The sequence below is a fragment of the Hemiscyllium ocellatum genome, chromosome 15 (assembly GCF_020745735.1).
Source record: "Hemiscyllium ocellatum isolate sHemOce1 chromosome 15, sHemOce1.pat.X.cur, whole genome shotgun sequence".
Taxonomy (NCBI): Eukaryota; Metazoa; Chordata; class Chondrichthyes; order Orectolobiformes; family Hemiscylliidae; genus Hemiscyllium; species Hemiscyllium ocellatum.
The window spans coordinates 42,378,393-42,399,269 of NC_083415.1; the positions used below are offsets into that span (position 1 = coordinate 42,378,393).

At 38.3% G+C, this 20,877-nt stretch overlaps 1 protein-coding gene and 1 long non-coding RNA gene across 5 annotated transcripts in view; one reads left to right on the plus strand and one right to left on the minus strand.

The window, feature by feature from the left end:
- The window catches only part of LOC132822963 (DNA (cytosine-5)-methyltransferase 3B-like), a 289,466-nt gene that overhangs the window by 263,180 nt on the left and 5,409 nt on the right, over window positions 1-20,877 (plus strand). For 2 of the 4 annotated variants that reach the window (XM_060836414.1, XM_060836417.1), the window contains 2 exons: window positions 2,851-2,920; window positions 9,946-10,064. The exons of 1 other annotated variant lie outside the window; for it this stretch is intronic. In XM_060836414.1, coding sequence (XP_060692397.1) covers window positions 2,851-2,920; window positions 9,946-10,064 — 189 coding nt within the window. The remainder of the gene's footprint in view (window positions 1-2,850; window positions 2,921-9,945; window positions 10,065-20,877) is intronic. One more of the 4 variants, XM_060836415.1, reaches the window with a different exon arrangement.
- LOC132822964 (uncharacterized) overlaps window positions 807-20,877 on the minus strand; it is a 34,794-nt gene continuing 14,723 nt past the window's right edge. The window contains exon 3 of the long non-coding RNA XR_009645484.1: window positions 807-1,056. This is a non-coding gene — a long non-coding RNA (uncharacterized LOC132822964). The remainder of the gene's footprint in view (window positions 1,057-20,877) is intronic.

Sequence of the window (20,877 nt, forward strand, 5' to 3'; positions counted from 1 at the left end):
AGTTAAAAAGTTAGATTTGGCTTCTTTGAAGAACTGGAAACTTTGAAGTGACCTCATTCAGTTCTTAATTAAGGGAATTAACAATCTGTCAGGGACCATGGGGTGAAAGTGGTCTACATGAGGAGCACAAAATGGGTTCATAACAAATAAACAGCCAATTTTGCGCCATGACAGCTTTTTAATTTCAAATCAAGTAAAAGTAACACTGAGACTATGAAACAATTCTCCAAAAGAGTTAAAACTGAGTTTCTACAATTTGATATGCTACTTTTAAAAATAGGTTTGTCTGAAAATGACACAAGCTCTCAGAAATTTGACAAAGTTTCACATCAAAATAATACAGATGGCAAGTTTCTCCCAATTGTGTCTGAGCATGATCTTAATCGAGTATCTTTTCTTGGGAGATTATAGGAAGTCCTAGACACATTTTTAAAATGTTTACACTGATAGAATATTTAATTTACTAAAAAAAACGACTAACTCATGAAACTAGTAAATGGTAAAGAACAACCTTTTAAAATTATTTTCACTAATTTAAAATAAAGTTGTTCACAAGTGGAAGACTAAACACTTACTGAAAGTGTTAGCAGTTTCGTGATAAACCCATTTTCAATTATTTTAATAAAATTGCAACAGGTTAACACAATGAACACAGATAAATTGTAAGATTTATGTTTATGATTATACAAATCAATTTTATCAGCTACTTTAACAATTAAAAGCACAATTTCAAATGCAATTTCCTAGTTGCACCAAAAGTGAAAATTTTAACCAATTAGATTTATTGACCTTCATCCCTTGCAAAAAAAAATGCCTGTACAGGTATTTCTTAGGAATCCTATTGAATTTTCACTAATTGAAATCTTTGCTACAACAGTAATCTCAGCTAACTTCATAAACTGAATTGGCACCCATTTAATGTTGAAGTTAAATCAGCAGATCAGACAGCCATTAGGAAATTCACAGTTGTTATCCTCTTGTCAACTCAAATTTCATGATTGTGTTCATTGTTCGCTTGAGTTATGACATTACTCTCCACGAGGTACATATTGTCACCTATTTCAGAAAACAATCACATTGAAAAAGTTATTAACATTTGAAGATATGGCAAAAAAAAATTGCCTTTGTTTGATTTGTCATTTAATGAACATAGATTTTCACAGGGTATACATGTAGAAATTTGATTATTGTATTTTCATGATCAGTCCTTCCTTCAAGCTTTGTTTGGTAGGGGCCTAAAACATTGTTATTTTGCACTTTGTCATCATTTTAATGCAAAGTGATTATCCATTTAGAGTCCTTGCTACTTTCCTGTAAACACCAAACAGATGATGAGCTATGTTTCATGAAAACTCCTGCTAATTAATGTAATACCCACTGAAATAAGTAACAATACTGCTTTATATCTGTGTTACAAAATTAATCTAATTTTTTGTACTGCAAAATGGAACTTCTATACTTTGCTGAGGAAAAGTTTTGCATCTTGGAATGAGATCTTGTTATCAATTCCTGCTCATTCTCCTAACTCTAATTAAAAGTTTCATTAATAGGAATTAATTTAGTGCGACTCTAGTTGGAAATGGGTGTGTGTCTTTGATTACTATCACATTTAATTTGGTTTAATTTATTTTTATTCATTCATTGGCATATTTTCAATCTCTAGTGTGTGCTTCAGAATTGAATTCTTTATAGCTACATGCATGAATTGTTTGTGGCATGCAGATATGTTTGAGATATTTGGCTGATGCATGAATTTAAAGGTTGTGTTTGGGGATGAGTACATTGTTGTGAATCTTAGGTATACATGTATTTTACTCAAGGCGGCAGGGACAGTGAATGTAGTCATATGGGACAAGTATAATTTAAATAATAGTTGCTAAATTTGGATTAGATTCAGAGAGAGAATTATTTCATTCGTAGAGAATCATTTGTGGGAAATGTGAGTAGAAACTGTTTGATCGATTCAGGAAACTTGAATGTTAGTATTTCTATAATCTGGAAATTATGGAGAGTAATGGTATTGTACAAATGCAAATATGTTCCTATCATCTCCCTCACTGCAAAATTAATGAGGGTCTTAACTTGTTTATTTTAATTTAGTTACAACTTCCATTAAATAGTAGAGAGTAATATATGTGCAATAGGAACCAATACACAATAATTGACATAAATTCTTAAGGGTTGCAAGTTATTGTTCAACTAAGTATTGTAATTCACTAAATAAATAGTAATATGCATTACAAAGCAAAATCCCTCACATTAATTAAAAGTAACTTTGTTTGGAGAGAAATTAGCAGGTCTATGGAAAAAGAGCAAGGAAGTATGATGAAAGGATAGATCTTTCAGTGAGCTGGACAGTCGCATTGAGTTGAAAGAGAAGGGTTGAACGGTCTTCATCTGTGCTGAATAATCCTATTTCATTTTTGCCACAATAAATATTTGACAGTTCATCCTAAGCAGTACAATTTTAGTACAGAGCCATTGAAAATGCTGTTCCACTATCATGCTCCTAAAATAAATGCAGTGGGATCTTCTTTCGCACAAACTTATAACTCAAATTATATCTTTTTCTTGCAAAAGCTACATTATAGCTACTGACTACTTTGCTATTCTCATATTTATGATGCATATTCTTTGTCATATTTAGAAATTACTTTTTGACATTATATTATTAAAACTGTTCTAAATACTTTGATTACATTTCTTTATAGTAAGTATTTTAGCTATTGCTGTTACTGTGATTAATCCTCTAAAAATATGAAGAAATGCCTCCAAGGGTTGCTTAAAAATGCATGATACAGAAAATACATGGAATATTTGGCACTGAAGTCAGATTTTCCACATTCTCAGGCCCCTGGTTGCTTCTTCAGCAGATAAACTGGAACTCCAGGACTGCCTTGAGCATGGTAGGATAGCAAAGGTAAGCCTAAATGACATGAATCAAATAGATTTTATCATTTTTTTCTATTCTTCTGTATATTCAACACTTCCCATATTTTAGAAGTTCTTGTATATTTCAATCTCAAAATGTATAAGCATGAAACTACTATGGGCTGTTCTAAGACCACTCTGTTAAAGTCTCTGCTCTCTGACAGCTTTCTCAATATAAATACAAATTAGTACAAGTCCACAGCAATGCTTTAATTTTCCTCTTTGATGAGGAAAGCAATGGTAACTTGCACTGATCACAATTTGATATGAAAAATATGCTGCTACCCTGTTGCTAACATTGAGAATTATTTTCAATATAAAGCTGGTGGTTCTGGAATGGGTTATGAAATTATATTTTCTGTTTGTTTATTTGCAGTTTATCTCATCTCTTGACATTTTGTGAGAGTTCTAATGAAATCAGTTTGCACAAGTCTAAACCTACTGCCCAGTTTAAACATTTCAGGGAATGTTGACTATTGTTAGAGTCTGGTTCCATGTCCCACTGTTTCAAGGACTTACGCCAAGCAGTTAAAAGTAGTGAGCTTGAATTGTGGTATGTTTTTGTGACATGAGGCATAAAAAAAACAAGCAACACTCGAGATCTATACCAAAATAGTCATTCTCACCTGAACTTTATCAGTGTGTGTTGATGGGCTATTAAAACCCAAATTTCTTCACTCAAAGGATATAGATCTTTACAATTTTCTATTCAAGAAGGTTGTGGATTTGCAGTTGTTGAGTATCTTTAAATTGAAGATTTTAAGTATTTAGATACTAAGGGGTTTAAGGGACACGGGAATAATACAAGGAGGTGGAATTGAGGTAAAGTATCAGCTATGGCCATATTGAATGATAGAGCAGAAAGGCCGAGACTAGAATGATTTACTCCTGCTTCTACTCCTAATGTTCTTAAATGCATTATAGCCAAATATGATCATTGTCCTACTTCATTTTCCACTTGGAAATTTTTCAGCATGAGTCACTTAATTGCATTCAATAATCAAAAGCCTGGATGGCTTTTCCTCATACATTGACTCTGCAATTATGAACAATCAGAATGAGCACAAAGACGTGTTCTGAAAATTAAATGTTATTCTGATGCAGTAGAAATGTAAAGAAAGTATAACCTTTGGCAAGACTCTGTGGATGGAATCTTAACCTGAAGAGACTATTGAACTGCAGCTGCGCTGTGTCTCTGGGTGTCTCGGAGACTCTCCTGCTCTTACTGCCTACCATAGGCAAACTGACCATCCATGGTTATCAAGTCCCAGATTGGAACTCTAACCTGAAACTTCTGGCCCAGAGATGTATTTCATTATTTAAATGTAAGTCCTTGAAAAATGTACTTTGAAAATTATCTACAGCAGTAAACGTCTTTGGACAAGAGGAACATAGTGAAAGTAAAGAAGTGATGGTTGACCCAGAAATCTGTTGCACGTGTCCTTGTAGCAGGTAGATTGTGGGTCTAGAACTTGCCATTGAAGGCGCTTGGGTGAGTTACTGCTATACATTTTGTACGTGATACCAGCTATTGTCTTATGTGTCAGTGGTGAAGAGAATGACTATTGAAGGTGATGAATGAGATGTTCTTTCCTTGGTGCTGTAAAGCCTTTTGAGTGTTGTTGGAGCTGCACCCATCCAGACAAGTAGAAAATATTCTATTGGAGACTTGATTTGTGCCATGCAGGTGATGGACGATCGAATTGGAGATACATGAGGTCACACTATGTGTATGGCTTTTTGTTTGGCCAATGGTAATCCACAGTATGTTGATGGTGGGAGTATTCAGCAATAGTACTGCTGTTGAACATCAAGTAGTGCTCGCTGTATTGTCTTTTGATGGAGGTGGTCAATTGCTGACATTTATATGGTGTGGATGTTACTTGCACTTATGAGCCCAAGCCTGGGTGTTGTTCAGATCTTGCTGCATATGAACGCTGATTTTTGTAGTATCTGAGGATTTTCAAATGGTGGTGAACTTTGTGCAATCATAAGCAAATATCTCCACTTTTGCTGTTATGGTGGAGGAAAGATCATTGGTAAGGCAGATGAAGATGGTTGGGCCTAGGTCACTACCCTGAGGAACTCTTGCAGAGATGCCCTGGAGCTAAGATGATTAACCTCTAACAACATGACCATCTTCCTTTGTGCAAGTTATGTCTCCAGTGTAGTTTTCCCCAATTCTCAATTTTTGCTAGGTCTTCTTGATGCCATATGCTGTCAAATATTGCCTTGATGTCACGGGTAGTCACTGGCATTTATCTCTTTTGCCCATGTTTTGCCCAATGCTGTAATGAGGACAGGAGTTGAATGGCCCTGGCAGAATCTAAACTGACCATCAGTGAGTAGGTTATTTCTTTGCAAGTACCTCATGATCACACTATTGATAACCTCTTTCGTAACTTTGCTAATGATTGAGAGTAGACCGATGGGACTGTAATTGGCTGTGTTGGATTTGTCTAGTTTTTTTTGGGGGACAGACCATATCGGGCAATTGCTCATGTTATCAGTTATCCTGTGGATTGGACATACCTAGGCAGTTTTCCAAATTGTACAGTAGATGCCTGTGTTATAGCTATATGGAACTACTTGTCTAGGTTTGTGAGTATTTCTGGACCACAAGTCTTTAGTGCTTTTGGCAGAATATTGTCAGGGCCCATTGTCTTTGCAATGTTCACTGATTTCATGCTTCCTGATATCAAATAGATTGAATGGAATTGATTGAAGACTGTCATTTGTAATGCTGGGGATTCAGGAGGTAGTTGTATCCTAGGTGTCTGTGGAAGGTAAGGGAGAGGCCTTAATTTTACTTTTCTCTCTCGACATAAGGGGACTCGAAGACAGCTAATATGATACCATTATTTAAGAAGGTTGGAAGGGGTAAGCCAGTAATCTACAGGTTGGTGAGTCCACCAAGTGTGGTAGCAAAACTATTGGAAAGAAATCTGAGAGACAGAATTAATCTCTACTTGGAGAGGCAAGGATTAGCCAAGGATAGTCAGCATGGCTTTATAACGTCACATCTGAGAAATTTGAGAAGGTGACTAGATGTGTACGTGAGGATGGTGCAGTTAATGCAACTTTTATGGACTTTGGTGAAACTTTTGACAAGGTCTCATCAGGTAGACTGGTTAATAACTCAGACCCCATGGGATTGAGGACAGTTTGGCAAGTTGAATCCAAAATAGCTTAATGTTAGCAAGCAGTGGGTGATGGTTGGAGGGTGTTTTTGTTACAGGTCCTTTACTGTTTGTTGTATACATTAGTGATCTAGACATGAACGTAGGAAGTGTGATCAATACATTTACAGATGACATGAAAATTGATGGTCTGGTAAATAACAAGGAGGAAAGCCTTAGACTACAGGATAGTATAGCTTGTAAGATTGGTGGAACAGTGGCAAATTAAATTTAGACTGGCATGGCAAGGAAGTTTTGAGAAGATTTGTAGACATTGAAAATACAGACAATCAGAGGGATCTTGGTGTGCAGATCTTTGTAGGCAGCAGGACGGTAGATAAGGTAGTTAAAGCATATTGAATATTTGCCTTTACTTTTCAAGACATTGCATATAATAGCAAGGAGGTTATGTTAGGCCACAGCTGGAATTTTAGTTATTCACTCATGGGACATTGGTGTTATTGGCTGGGCCTGCATTAACAGCCCATCCTTGTTGTCCTTGAGAAAATGGTGAATCAGAGGGTGATGAGTACCATGTGCAGTTCTGGTTGCTACGCAATAGGCAGATGTGATTGCACTAGAGAGAGTGCAGAAGGAATTCACCAAGATGTTGCCTGGACTAGGCCAACTCAGCGATGAAAAGACAGTAAGTAGGCTGGGATTTCTTCTCCTTGCAGCAGAGAAGGCTGAGTGGAGATCTGTTTGAAGGGTACAAAGCTCTGAGATTTTTGGGTACCTAGAACTCACTGCCTGCAAGGGTGACAGACAGGAACTAACAAGACATGTAAGATCTAATAAATGTGCGCTTGAATTGCCACTGCATGCAAGACTATAGGCCAGCTATAGGGAGAAGCTGAACAGACTGGGGCTGTTTTCCCTAGAGTGTCAGAGGCTGAGGGGTGACCTTATAGAGGTTTACAAAATTATGAGGGGCATGGATAGGATAAATAGGCAAAGTCTTTTCCCTGGGGTCGGGGAGTCTAGAACTAGAGGGCATAGGTTTAGGGTGAGAGGGGAAAGATATAAAAGATACCTAAGGGGCAACTTTTTCACGCAGAGGGTGGTACATGTATGGAATGAGCTGCCAGAGGATGTGGTGGAGGCTGGTACAATTGCAACATTTAAAAGGCATTTGGATGGGTATATGAATAGGAAGGGTTTGGAGGGATATGGGCCGGGTGCTGGCAGATGGGACTAGATTGGGTTGGGATATTTGGTTGGCATGGATGGGTTGGACCGAAGGGTCTGTTTCCATGCTGTACATCTCTGTGACTCTAAATGGGATTAGAATAGATGGATACTTGATAGCTGGCACAAATACTTCATGGTTGGAGGGTTTCTTTCTGCACTGTAAAAATTTGATATAACTCTAGGAGAAAGCTACTCTGGATTATCCACTGAGAACTTCTGGCTGATGATGAATGCAAATGCTGCAATGGTATCCTTAGTACTAATGTGTTGGACTCCCCGGCCATTGAGAGTGACAATACTTATGGAACCTCCTCCTCTACTTCGTAGTTTAATTGTCTACCAGTTTATGACTGAATGTGTCAAGACTGCAGACCTTAAATCTTATCCATTAGATTTGTCTGTTGCATGCTGCATATGCTACTTTGCATGCATGTAATTCTATAGTGTAGCTTCACCAGGCTGACATCTCAATTTTAGGTATAACTAGTGCTACCCTGGCATACTCTTCTGCACTCTTCATTGAATCAAGGTTGATCACCCAGCTTTATGGTAATGTTATAGTAGGTGACTTATTAGTCCTTATGGTTACAGGTTGTGGTTAAGTATAATTCTGCTGCTGATGATGGCCCAGTGTGTCTGACGAACTCCCAGTACTGAGTTGCTATATCTATTCATCTCCACTGTGGTTGTGTGGTAGTTACTCCTAATGATACTATTATATACAGATGCACTCGTGTACAGGTAGATTGGTGAGGATAGGTAATTTTCCCTGATGTTAGTTCCCTCACCAATTTTCACAGATTAAGTCTTCTTTAGACTCAGCTAATCCACTCAGTAGTGATGATGGACATTGAAATCCCACTCACAGAGTAAATTCTAAACTCTTGTATCCTTTATGCTTCCTTCAAGCGATGTTGAACATAAAGGTGTAATGGCTTATCAGCCAAAAGGTGGAGCAATAGGTTTACTTGCTTCGGAAGCTATGAGACTTCATAGGGTTGAGGGACAATGATAAGGACTCCCAGAGCAACACCCTCTCAGCCATATATTACTGTGCTGCCACCTCTGGTGGGGCTGCCCTGCTGCTGGGACAAGATATACCAAGAACAGTGATTGTGGTGGCTGGAACATAAGTCATATTTAGAGATCATTTCTTACAGATGGGCATCAGTCTGCTGCTTGAGTAATTTATAGGACAGTTTCCTCAATTTCAGTACAAGCCTTCAGATATTAATCAGGAGAACTTTGCAGGGTTGATAGGCTGGATTTCATTCCTTTCCTTAGGACTTTGGAGTAGTTTTATAAAACTGAGTGGTTTTAATCATTTCCAAGTTAATAGATAAACACATTACAATTCGCCTGGAATCACATGAAATCCAGAACAGATAGTGATAGTAGATTTCCTTCCCTAAAGGGCATTAGTGAGCCAGATGGTTTTTTACAACAATTAACAATGATTTTGTGGTCACCATTAGCCCAGTTTTAAAAAGAAATTCCAACTTTATTGAATTCAACTCAATAATTTGAAATTAAATTTAATATCAGCACAGAGAGATTTGAACTTGAGTTCCCACCATATTAACCTGAGGTTCCGAATTACATATCCTGTGATTTTATCCTTTGCCACCATGTTCCCATGAGTTGACGTATAATTCAACTTCATTTATCTGCCTCAGTTCAATTTCCCTTATTACCCTTATATAATGTAACCTATCAATCTCAGTTTTGACATTTTAAATTGATCTAACCTTAGTTGTTGTTTGAGAGAGACTCTGGAGATTCAGAAACTGCTGTTAAATTATGATGCAGATTGAAGTGTCAAACGTGATCACAGTGATGGGCCGAGTGAAGAAACAAGTGGCCTGGACTTTCAGAAATGTTTTTAAAAATCCTCAGGATAGCCCTTGTACTCAGGCAGTTCATAAGAAACTAGCTGAAAATGTGGAGGGCCTGAGAAAACTCACCATAGGCCAGTGTTTGTATCTATTATGTTTTAGAAAACAGGCATTAGAAATGCACCTGAAATGGCAGTTTGCATCTATCTGACCCATGTAAATTAAATGCCCTTCCTCTGCCCTGCAGATTCCAGCTATTTGTTGTTTGAAGACACCATTGGGTATGATCCAAGTAACTGCCAATATTGCAACATAGTAGCTTCAAATTTAGTCAAGTACATTTCTTGAGGATGAAATTGGCTGATTGCTTTTTTTGTTTCATGACTTCACAAGACTTCATAAATGTATTCAGCTTTTCACAACTTTGAGTTGGACATTTATGAATGTTGAATTTGGCAATATGAGGCAATAAGTGGAGGGTGAACTTCTATTTAAATGTTTTATATTATATCTCCACTCACTTCAGCATAACTATTCATAATAAGAAACCAAATTTCACTACATTCAGCTAGAAGTTCTCTTTAGGAAGACCACCACTCAGAGAATTGAGACTACAGTGTTAAGTCCTATCTCAGCCTCACCTCTATGTCATGTTCATTTGAGAAAATCTTTAGAAATGTGGAGTTATTACCAATATTATACTGTTGTAGAATAGAGGTAATAATTTGTTTGTACTATTTTGAAATTGAGGTTCTAATTGTCTAATTCAAGACATGGACTCTGACCTTTTGTATTACGATGTTCTCCAGTTTAGCAAAGTTAGGACCATAACGACCAGGTCGAACTCCATCAAGCAGGGCAAGGATCAGCATTTCCCAGTTATCATGAATGGGAAGGAGGATATTCTGTGGTGCACAGAACTGGAGAGGTGAGCCTTGCCAGCAATTATTTTAAATGCATTTCATCCCATTTTTATTTATTTATTTATTTCCCCTTTCAGATTTCCTAATCCTTTTTCTGTCCCTCCTCATGACCAGATAGTTTGCCTCCTCTTAGTGTCTGACAGTGTAGTCTGAATCAAGGATATGCTTTGCGTGAACCTAGATGCGATGTTTATGTGACACAGTATGTCATTTTAGATATGGATCACTGTGGAGCCATTCCAAGAATGGAAAATCAGATACAATGGAATATTTTAATCTGCTGTAATGAACATCATCAATTATCTGTATGTTTCTGTATCCAGTCTGCCTTTTGAAATTTGAAACCAAAAAAAGTGTGTAAACTCTGTTCCAAAAAAAAGGGGAAAAGACACAGTGAAAGCCCTTTTCAGTTACAGAAAATATGTTTAACTGATTTAAAGCTGGCTTGTTTAAAAATAAAATTATGGTTGCATGAAGCATATTTAATTGAACTCAGTAATTAAAAGGACATTATTTAATCCAAAAACATCACTGAAGGAGTTCCTCAGGTTGTGTCCCAAACTCAACATCTTCAAATACTTCACCAGTGACACTTTCCATCATAAGATCAGAGAGGGGTATTCACTGATGTTTGCACAAGATGGAGTGCATTTGCATCTCCTGAAGTACTGAAGCAGTCCTAATGGCAAGTAAATAAAATTCAACCACAAAAGTGTCAGGAAAATAGAGAGCCTAAGACAGCTGAACTATCCCCTTTTAATGTTTAGTGGTTTTATTGCAAGATCAACATCCTGGGTGCTACAATTGACCAGAAACTGAACTGATAAGTCATAAAAATAATTTGGTTACAAGAGCAAATCAAAAGCTGGCAAATCAACAGCAAGTAATTCATCTGTTTCCCTAGAGTCTACCACAACTTAATAGAGTTCGGTGTTTTTCATTATAGACTGTAAATGATGCTGTTTGAACAGTTTCCTGCTTGTCCTCTAGAGAAGCAGTATTCCAAGAGGAAGCATTATGGATATGATGTGAAGTGTTCCAGTGACGAATTTAAAGAAGTACATTGGTCTAGAACTCTGTAGGAAGCTAGGGAAGTGATGCTGGGCCTCTTGCTGAGATATTTGTATTATAGATAGTCACAGGTGAGGTGCCAGAAGACTGGAGGTTGGCTAACATGGTGCCACTGTTTAAGAAAGGTGGTAAGGACAAGCCAGAAAACTATAGACCAGTGAGCCTGACATTGGTAGTGGGCAAGTTGTTGGAGCGAATCCTGAGGGACAGGATTTGGAAAGGCGAGGACTTGATTAGGGACAGTCAACATGGCTTTATGCATGGGAAATCATGTCTCACAAACTTGATTGAGTTTTTTGGAGAACTAACAAAGGATTGATGAGGGCAGAGTGTGATGTATATGGACTACAGTACAGCATTTGACAAGGTTCCCCATGGGACACTGGTTAGTAAGGATAGATCTCATGGAATACAGGGAGAACTAGCCATTTGGATACAGAACTAGCTCAAAGGTAAAAGACAGAGGGCAGTGGTGGACAGTTGTTTTTCAGACTGGGGGCCTGTGACCAATGGAGTGCCACAAGGATTGGTGCTGGGTCCACTACTTTTCATCATTTATATAAATGATTTGGATGTGAGCATAAGAGGTTTGCGGATGATACCAAATTTGGAGGTGTAGTGGACAGCAAAGAAGATTACCTCAGATTACAATGGGATGTTGATCAGATGGACCAATGGGCTGAGAAGTGGCAGATGGAGTTTAATTTAGATATATGTGAGGTGGTGCATTTTGGGAAAGCAAATCTTAGCAGGACTTATACACTTAATGGTAAGGTCCTTGGGAGTGAACAAAGAGACTTTGGAATGCAGGTTCATAGCTCCTTGAATATGGTGTTGCAGGTAGATAGAATAGTGAAGAAGGCAATTGATATGCTTTCCTTTATTGGTCAGAGTATTGAGTACAGGAGTTGGGAGGCCATGTTGTGGCTGTACAGGACATTGGTTAGGCCACTATTGGAATATTGTGTGCAATTCTGGTCTCCTTCCTATCGGAAAGATGTTGTGAAACTTGAAAGGATTCAGAAAAGATTTACAAGGATTTTGCCAGAGTTGGAGGATTTGAGCTATAGGGAGAGGTTGAATAGGCGAAGACTGTTTTCCCTGGAGGCTGAGGAGTGACTTTATAGAAGTTTATAAAATCATGAGGGGCATGGATAGGATAAACAGATAAAGTATTTTCCCTGGGGTCGGGGAGTCCAGAACTAGAGGGCATCGGTTTAGGGTGAGAGGGGAAAGATATAAAAGAGACCTAATGGGCAACTATTTCACACAGAGCGTGGTACGTGTCTGGAATGAGCTGCCAGAGAAAGTGGTGGAGGCTGGTACAATTGCAATATTTAAGAGACATTTGGGATGGGTATATGATTAGGAAGGGTTTGGAGGGATATGGACAAGGCGCTGGCAGGTGGGACTAGATTAGGTTGGGATATCTGGTCGACATGGACGAGTTGAACCGAAGGGTCTGTTTCCGTGCTGTACATCTGTATGATTCTATGGTGTAATAACATAGCCTTAGTTTGTATATTTGTTGAATTTCTGGCGATGCTTTCTGGAGGATCATGGCTTGTTATGCAATAAGTGGAGATGGCAATGAATTTCTTTGGGCAGCTAAAACTTTGAGAATACTCCGTAATTATTCCTGGTAGACAGAGGTGAAAGAGGTCCAAGTTTGGGGATTGCTGCTCTCTCTGCACTTAGCTTGGACTTGACCTGTGACTCTTGATAGACAGAATTCACATTATGACTTTGGGAGGAGCTCTTCAGCCACTGGGAAGAGGTGAGTTAGGATTTTTTCCTGTGAATGACAATGAGACTCAATTGTTTACACAATTCGTCTTATCAACTTTCTGGAAGATGACTACATTGACAGTATTGAGGAAATTTATTTGCGTGGTCTCCTTCTGACTGAAGGAGATATGGTTGTGTATAGGAGTCGTAAGTACTTGTCTGTCATATTTCAATATTTTAGTGAGAATTCTATCTGTGCCAACTGTCTTGTTGATTCTAACCTGTCAATGGCCTTTTCAATGTCATGTCAGGCTGGGAGTATGTTCAGGTGTTCAAGGGCATTCATATTGAGGGTTCAGTGTTGTTTGTGATAGTTCTCAAAATGCTTCTTTGAGCCCATCAACACTGAAATTCTTCTGGCATCACTTCTGCCATTGATGTTTTAGGCCAGACCAATGGAAATAATAAACTGGATTAGACATGGTCAGTTCAGCAATCATCAGCTCCCTTTGTGGTGTGAGTGATGTAACTGTCCTTTCAGTCCCTCAGACGATGATGTAGTCGAGGAGATAACAATGTCTGTATTGAGGGTGCTGCCTTGGGTCTTGTATTTATCTCTCTGATAAAATAGGCTGCCTGTTATGACCAGGCCTGATTCATGGGGTTTCCTTAAAAATTTCCTGTGCTAGCATTGGCTCGATCCTTATGTCTCACCATTTGTGCTTCCTGTTTTTAAGCTATCCTAGTGAATTTACATAGTGTGACTGGCTACAAGTGAGATAATGATAGTGATGGTATTTCTTCATGTTTGTTTTCTTGCTCCATTACTGCTGCTTGGTCAGTGTCAGTTTTAAGATGTCTAAAAGGAGAAATACACAAAGTAAGGATGTAAGGGGTAGCAGGACAGAATAAACCTTGAGTTTCAAAATCATAAGTAATTGTGGATGACATGGAATGCGAGAATTGGGTATAAGGCTGCTTTTGCCTACAATAGTTCCAGCCCTGTTGCTGGTTGCTGCCTCAGCAATGTAACAAGGAAATACAGGAAATAGGAGCAGATTTGTCTTTTTAGACCCTTGAATGTGCATCACCATTCAACTGGATCATGGATAATCTACTTCAAGGGTATTTTCCCACCCTATCTCCTTGTCTTTCATACCGAGAAAATGAGTGCTTCAATTATGGTAAATATAATTTCTTCCATTTGGATAAGGTCTTGCAGCCATGACTGTGCCCTGTCAACTAGCTCTTGTCATCTCTTGTTATGTGCCATTTTGTACAGCAAGAGAGAGGGAAGCATGTTATTGAATGTTATGCAATTTTTTGAGCGATATGGCTAGCATGATTGAATTACTAAAGTGGGCAAACTGTCAGATTGGGTGTGAGGCAATAATTGAGGTATGAGTCACAATTGATGGAGATTGTTGTGAGATGAGTGATGAGGGTGTGGTGTAGTATCTAAGTCTAGTGATACAATTGATGGGATACAGCATTTGAAGATCCATTAAGCTAGTGCATCTCAATTCTCAGGGTTTGGCTCCTGTGATTGACTACCACAGCTATTTGGTTTGAACACCTCTGAAAGTTTGTCTGAAGAGTCTCCTGGCTGTCAATGGATAGAGAACAATTTTGCTCTTCCCCATTTCCTTGATCAAAGCTTCAAGTGCAGCAATAGAAAATCTTGGGAGTCTGCTCTTATCCATGTTGTGCCATAAGCTTCCCAGGTCAGAATCAGTTATGCAATGCACCTCTCCATTAACAAGTCTACAGGTTTATGATTAAATAGTAGACGACAGCTGTAATTGGTACTAGCCTCTCAATTTTAGACTTCCAATGAGGTGTGTAACCACTTAAAAACAGTTAATGCTGGCAGCAGACCGCTATCCTGTTAGTTAGTAGGCAGCACAAAGTTCAAGTGCCTCCTAAATCAGAAACTTTGGTCACAGATAAATTGTACATCACAAATGCTCTGATTTTGGAAGCTATTAAGCTTTGTGCTCTATATCTTCTTGAATGCAGCTGGGCCAATGTTTTTGGGATGACCAATTTGTGAAAATTGATTTATGAGGAACAAATCAGGAAGCTGAGCATGTATTCTGTAATATTTTGAAGATTGATATAGGTAGTTTTCTATAACGCGATGATTGCACCCTTGTGCAATCCTATGTTATAGAAAAACCGCGCTTTAGAAACAGCACCTAAAGTGTCAGCGATGTAATTGCATTACAACCAACACAGGTTTTAAAAGTTCGTACTTTAGAAGCAGTGTCCCCAATTTGTTAATCGCATTATATAAAATTTGCATGAATGAAATGTGTATTATAGCAGAATGACCTGTAGGTGATTTAATTGAAACTTATTAATTACCTCTGGTTGGTGAGTCTGTAACCAGGAACATAATATCTATGTAAAGGTTAGGCCATTTATGACTTAGATGCCAAGAAATGTCTGGAGTGATGAATCGTTAAAATTCTGTACCCCAAAGGGTGTAGTAGCTCAAATGTTGAGCGGATTCCTAATGAAATTGAAGGATATGGAGCTAGCATAGCACAAGAAATTGGCATTGAAGTAGGTGTTCAGCCATGATCTAAAGTGAATGGTGAAAAATGCCTATTTCTGTTCCTACAAGAATATTTGTTAAGCTTCACTGGTCATCTGTGAAGTAATTTCATAGATTTTTACAGGAAAAAGTGTTGCATAGATATTTGTTTGTTGCAACAAGAGAATCTCCATTCTTGCAAAAATCTATCTGGAGGCATGCATTTGAAGAACTCAGGTAATCTTAGATATTGATTGATTGATTAATTGTTACATGTATTTGTTATAAATACAGTGAAAAGTATTGTATAATGTCACCACTCTCTGGTGCCATCTTAAAACACAGAAATAAACCAGGTATGCAGTATAACGGTAGAAAAATAAAGAAATATGGTTTGGGGAGACCTTTTGGGAAGATAAGTTTCCTTTTAAGAGAAATAAAATGTCCTTTGAGAGAGGTAAACTGTCTTTTTGGGGAGATAAGCACCCCCGCCTACCCCCTTGGAGAGGTATACTGCCCTTTGGGAGAGGTAAACTGTTGTTTGAGAGATATACTGCCCTCTGGGATTGCTGAAAGTAGAAATGAATGTGTATAAGGAGTGCATAAACTCTGTAACTACAAAATAAAGTGTCTAAGGAAGCTGTCAAGGTGTTTAATACATCTATCATTTTAATATTTGAACAAGAAAACTGGACTGGTTTAAATAAATCATAGAACATAGAACATTACAGCGCAGTACAGGCCCTTCAGCCTTTGATTTTGCACCGATCTGTCATACCAATCTGAAGCCCATCTAACCTACACTATTCCATGTACGTCCATATGATTGTCCAATGACGACTTAAATATACTTAAAAGTTGGCAAATCTACTACCGTTGCAGGCAAAGCATTCCATACCCTTATTACTCTCGTAAGTAAAGAAACTACCTCTCACATCTGTCCTGTATCTATCACCCCTCAATTTAAAGCTATGCCCTCTCGTGCTAGCCGTCACCACTCTTGGAAAAGGGCTCTCCCTGTCCACCCTATCTAACCCTCTGATTACCTTTTATTCTCTATTAAGTCACCTTTCAACCTTCTTCTCTCTAACGAAAACAGCCTCAAGTCCCTCAGCCTTTCCTCATAAGACCTTCCCTCCATACCAGGCAACATCCTAGTAAATCTCCTATGTACCCTTTCCAAAGCTTCCACATCCTTCTTATAATGCAGTGACCAGAACTGTACACAATACTCCAAGTGCGGCCGCACCAGAGTTTTGTATAGCTGTGGCATAACCTCATAGTTCCGGAACCCGATCCTTCTATTAATAAAAGCTAAAACACTGTATACCTTCTCAACAATCCTGTCAACCTGGGTGGCAACTTTCAAGGATCTGTGTACATGGACACAGAGATCTCTCTGCTCATCTGCACTACCAAGAATCTTACCATTAGCCCAGTACTTTGCATTCTGATTACTTCGACCAAAGTGAATCACCTCACACTTGTCTGCATTAAACTCCATTTGCCACCTCTCAGCCCAGCTCTGCAGCTTATCTATGTCTCTCTGTAACCTACAACATCCTTCGTCACTATCCACAACTCCACTGACCTTAGTGTCGTCTGCAAATTTACTAACCCACCCTTCTACACCCTCATCCAGGTCGTTTATAAAAATGATGAACAGCAGTGGACCCAACATGGACCCTTGCGGTACACCACTAGTAACTGGACTCCAGGATGAACATTTCCCATCAACCACCACCCTCTGTCTTCTTTCAGCAAGCCAATTACTGATCCAAACTGCTATATCTTCCACAATCCCATTCCTCCGCAATTTGTACAATAGCCTACTGTGGGGAACCTTATCGAACGCCTTGCTGAAATCCATATACACCACATCAACCGGTTTGTTCTCATCTATCTGTTTGGTCACTTTCTCAAAGAACTCAATAAGGTTTGTGAGGCACGATCTACCCTTCACAAAACCGTGCTGACTATCCCTAATCAAATTATTCTTCTCTAGATGATTATAAATCCTATCTCTTCTAACCTTTTCCAACACTTTACCAACAACTTAAGTAAGGCTCACTGGTCTATAATTACCAGGGTTGTCTGTACTCCCCTTCTTGAACAGGGGAACCACATTTGTTATCCTCCAGCTTTCTGGCACTATTCCTATAGTCAATGATGATTTAAAGATCAATGCCAAAGGCTCGGCAATCTCCTCCCTGGCTTCCCAGAGGAGCCTAGGATAAATCCCATCTGGCCCAGGGGACTTATCTATTTTCACATTCTGCAGGATTTCTAATACTTCTTCCTTGTGAACCTCAATCCCACCTAGTCTAGTAGCCTGTATCTCAGTATTCTCCTCGACAATATTGTTGTTTTCTAGAATGAATACTGTCAAAAAATATTCATTTAGTGCTTCCCCTATCTCCTCTGACTCCACATACAACTTCCCACTACTATCCTTGATTGGCCCTAATCTTACTCTCATCATTCTTTTACTCCTTAAATACCTATAGAAATCCTTGGGATTTACCCTGATCCTATCTGCCAACAACTTCTCATGTCTCCTCTTGGCTCTTCTGAGCTCTCTCTTTAGGTCATTTTACTTTCTACTTTACTTTGTATGTTGATATAAGCATGGGGTTATTGATAATAATTTGGTATTTCATAGCTGATTTCACAAACTTTCATTTGCCCAGTGAGATGCCTATCAATTTGGTTGGCAGCTCCCTCTTTAAGTGGTTCTAAGTCCTTTGAAGTGGAACAATGGGGTTCATAAAAATTAACGGAAGTTAAAAGTAGTTTGATTTTTATCAATGAGATGGTTTCTTTCATTAGTGAATATTATTTTATCTCATCATGGGTCCTGAGGTTTACCGATGCTGAATATTGGGTAAAGGATACAGAGTGAATCCTGATGAAGGGCTTATGCCCAAAATATCAATTCTCTATCGATACCCCTGCTTCATGGATGCTGTCTGACCTGCTGTGCTTTTCCAGCACCACACTCTTGTCGCTGATCTCCAGCATGTGCTGTACTCACTTTCTCCTGAATACTGGGTGAGTTAGCATATCGGACTAAGGACAAAGGGTAGTGGGATTAGTTTTGCATAAATTGACATGCACTTAGCATAGGAAGGCATTACATGACATGAAGGTTATAAATTGCCATGGTAGAGGGACAGATGCTAGCATATGGGAATATATGAGGGGTCATGGATGGGTCCAGGGACATAGGTTGGCATGGAGGGTATCAAAAGCCACGGGAGGCAGATGGGGACATGAAATGGTGAGTTGGTGTGGGAGTATGTAAGGGTGAATGGATGTATAGGGTGAGGAGGGCTTGTGGGCCATTTTGCTTTATTGTTTTTTAAAAAAAGACTTCAATAGTGCTATAATGCTCAGGTAGGCCTTTCACCCAGCCCACCACTGTACATGGCTTCCCTTCTAGGGTTGAATACATGAACTTTGGATCAGTGGATTGCTGATATAGCCAGAGTTAAGCTTCACACATGCGTTGTTTTACTGAATGATGCTGTCCAAACACCAATGCATTCGGAGTAAACTTGTTGGATAAGAGTAGGATGTGGAAAGGTTAATTAGACTCTTTTGTACCTATTTTAGATATGGATCCTGAATGCCTCTTTCAGCATCTCAATATTTGCCAAGTAATGTACTTTTAGATGAAAATATGCTATACTGAAGGTTTTTGATATTTTGGTGCATTTGTAAAATGATCCTGCATCATTATATTTCAAGACCCACCTTCCATTAAGAAGGGCAATAAATGAATCAATCTTATCAAATATCTGGTTGATTAATTATATGTAAATAATCAATCAAAATGTTTTGTATTCAGTGAATGGCCACTAAAAACAAGTTAATAGCAAAAGGAAACTGAGTGATAAATTTGTGTAATTTTTTGATACCTATCATTCCTGGACTGACAACATATATTTCTCTTAGAATCAATGGCATTGCATTATACAATTGGTCAATACTTATGTTTACAATCCACAGGAGTTGTTGAACTGTAATCTTCTTTTTTCTATCCTTTGTCAAAGTTCTTTATTGTTGCATCAATGTATGCATCAGGCCTCCCTGTCAGTGCTATTTTCAAACATGTGGCAAATATGATTTATGTCAAGAAATGTCTTCAAGTTCTTTTATATGATCTGAGAATGCTATCTTATATTTAACCTTTTTCTGGATTTGCTAAGAAGTGGAAACAGCTTCTACACATTAAACCACTACAGTTGTAAAGGTCTCTATAACAAGCCTACTTTTTTTTCTTTTGTGAAAAGAGCTGTAATCTGCTCAATCTTGCCTGTTAGATGCATTCTTCCAACTAGTGACTTAATTGGAAATCTCTTCTGTATTTTTCGAGTGATCCAGTTGAGTTTAGGAAAGAGGTACAATATACAGTTAAGAAGACAAAAAAGGAAATGCAAAATTAAACTCTAACACAATGCATGATAAAATAAAACATACTATAGATGCACAGAAACAAAAGAAGAACTAAGAGAGGGATGAGGCAAGGATGAACAAGAAAAACCTCAAAGGACATATTACCAAGAAAGAAATGAAGTGGAAAACTTGCATTTATATACTACATTTCATGAGCTAAGGACATCCCAAAATGCTTTATCTCTTGTGAAGTACTTTTAAAGGATAGTCATTGTTGTGCTAAAAATACTTTGATTGATAAATAATTATTTTCCAGGACACCAGAGATAATTCTGCTGCTCCTCTTCAATAAAAAGGACAGAGCATCAGTTTAACAACTTATTTTGCAGGAAGCTGATAGTGCAACACTCACGGTACTAACACTAGAGTGCTAGACTAGATATTTGTGTGCAGGGCTCTGGAGTGGAACTTGAATTACAACCTTCTAATTCAAGATAAGAGGTTCACTCATTGAGCCTTCACTGAAACTCAGTGATGTGAATACTGAATAGTAGGGGGTGATCAAGTCACAAATAATTTTAGGAAGTTTTTTCAGCTTGATCTTTAATTTTAATTTCACAGATAAAGTAAGTTATTATCAGAAATCTCCAAAAAATTAAACTCAAAAATAAAATGAATTTTCTTACATGGATATGCATATACATTGTACTAAAATACTGAGAAAAGTTTTCTCTTCAGTTTTGTGAGCCTTCCGAATAACTTTTAAGTGCTTTATGAGAGATCCAACTGCTGGGATGCCATTGTTAGTTTTGCCCCCTCTTAAATAATTTTGTTCCTCCCAATTGGCAGCTATCCATGCCAGTTATGATAAATCCCCTTGATTTTCCCTGAACATTCTAAAGTTACAACAGTACATCCAGTTTTGCTTTGAAGGAACCCACATCAACTCAGCTATTCTAAAGTCTGACCTAAATCAGCTGCAATTCTTCACTCTGATCTGCCTGTCTCCTATTCAGAGTTGCTTGTCGTCAAATTTTGAAAGATTCGTTGTCTGCTTTGATCCACCTGAAGTTATTTCTGAC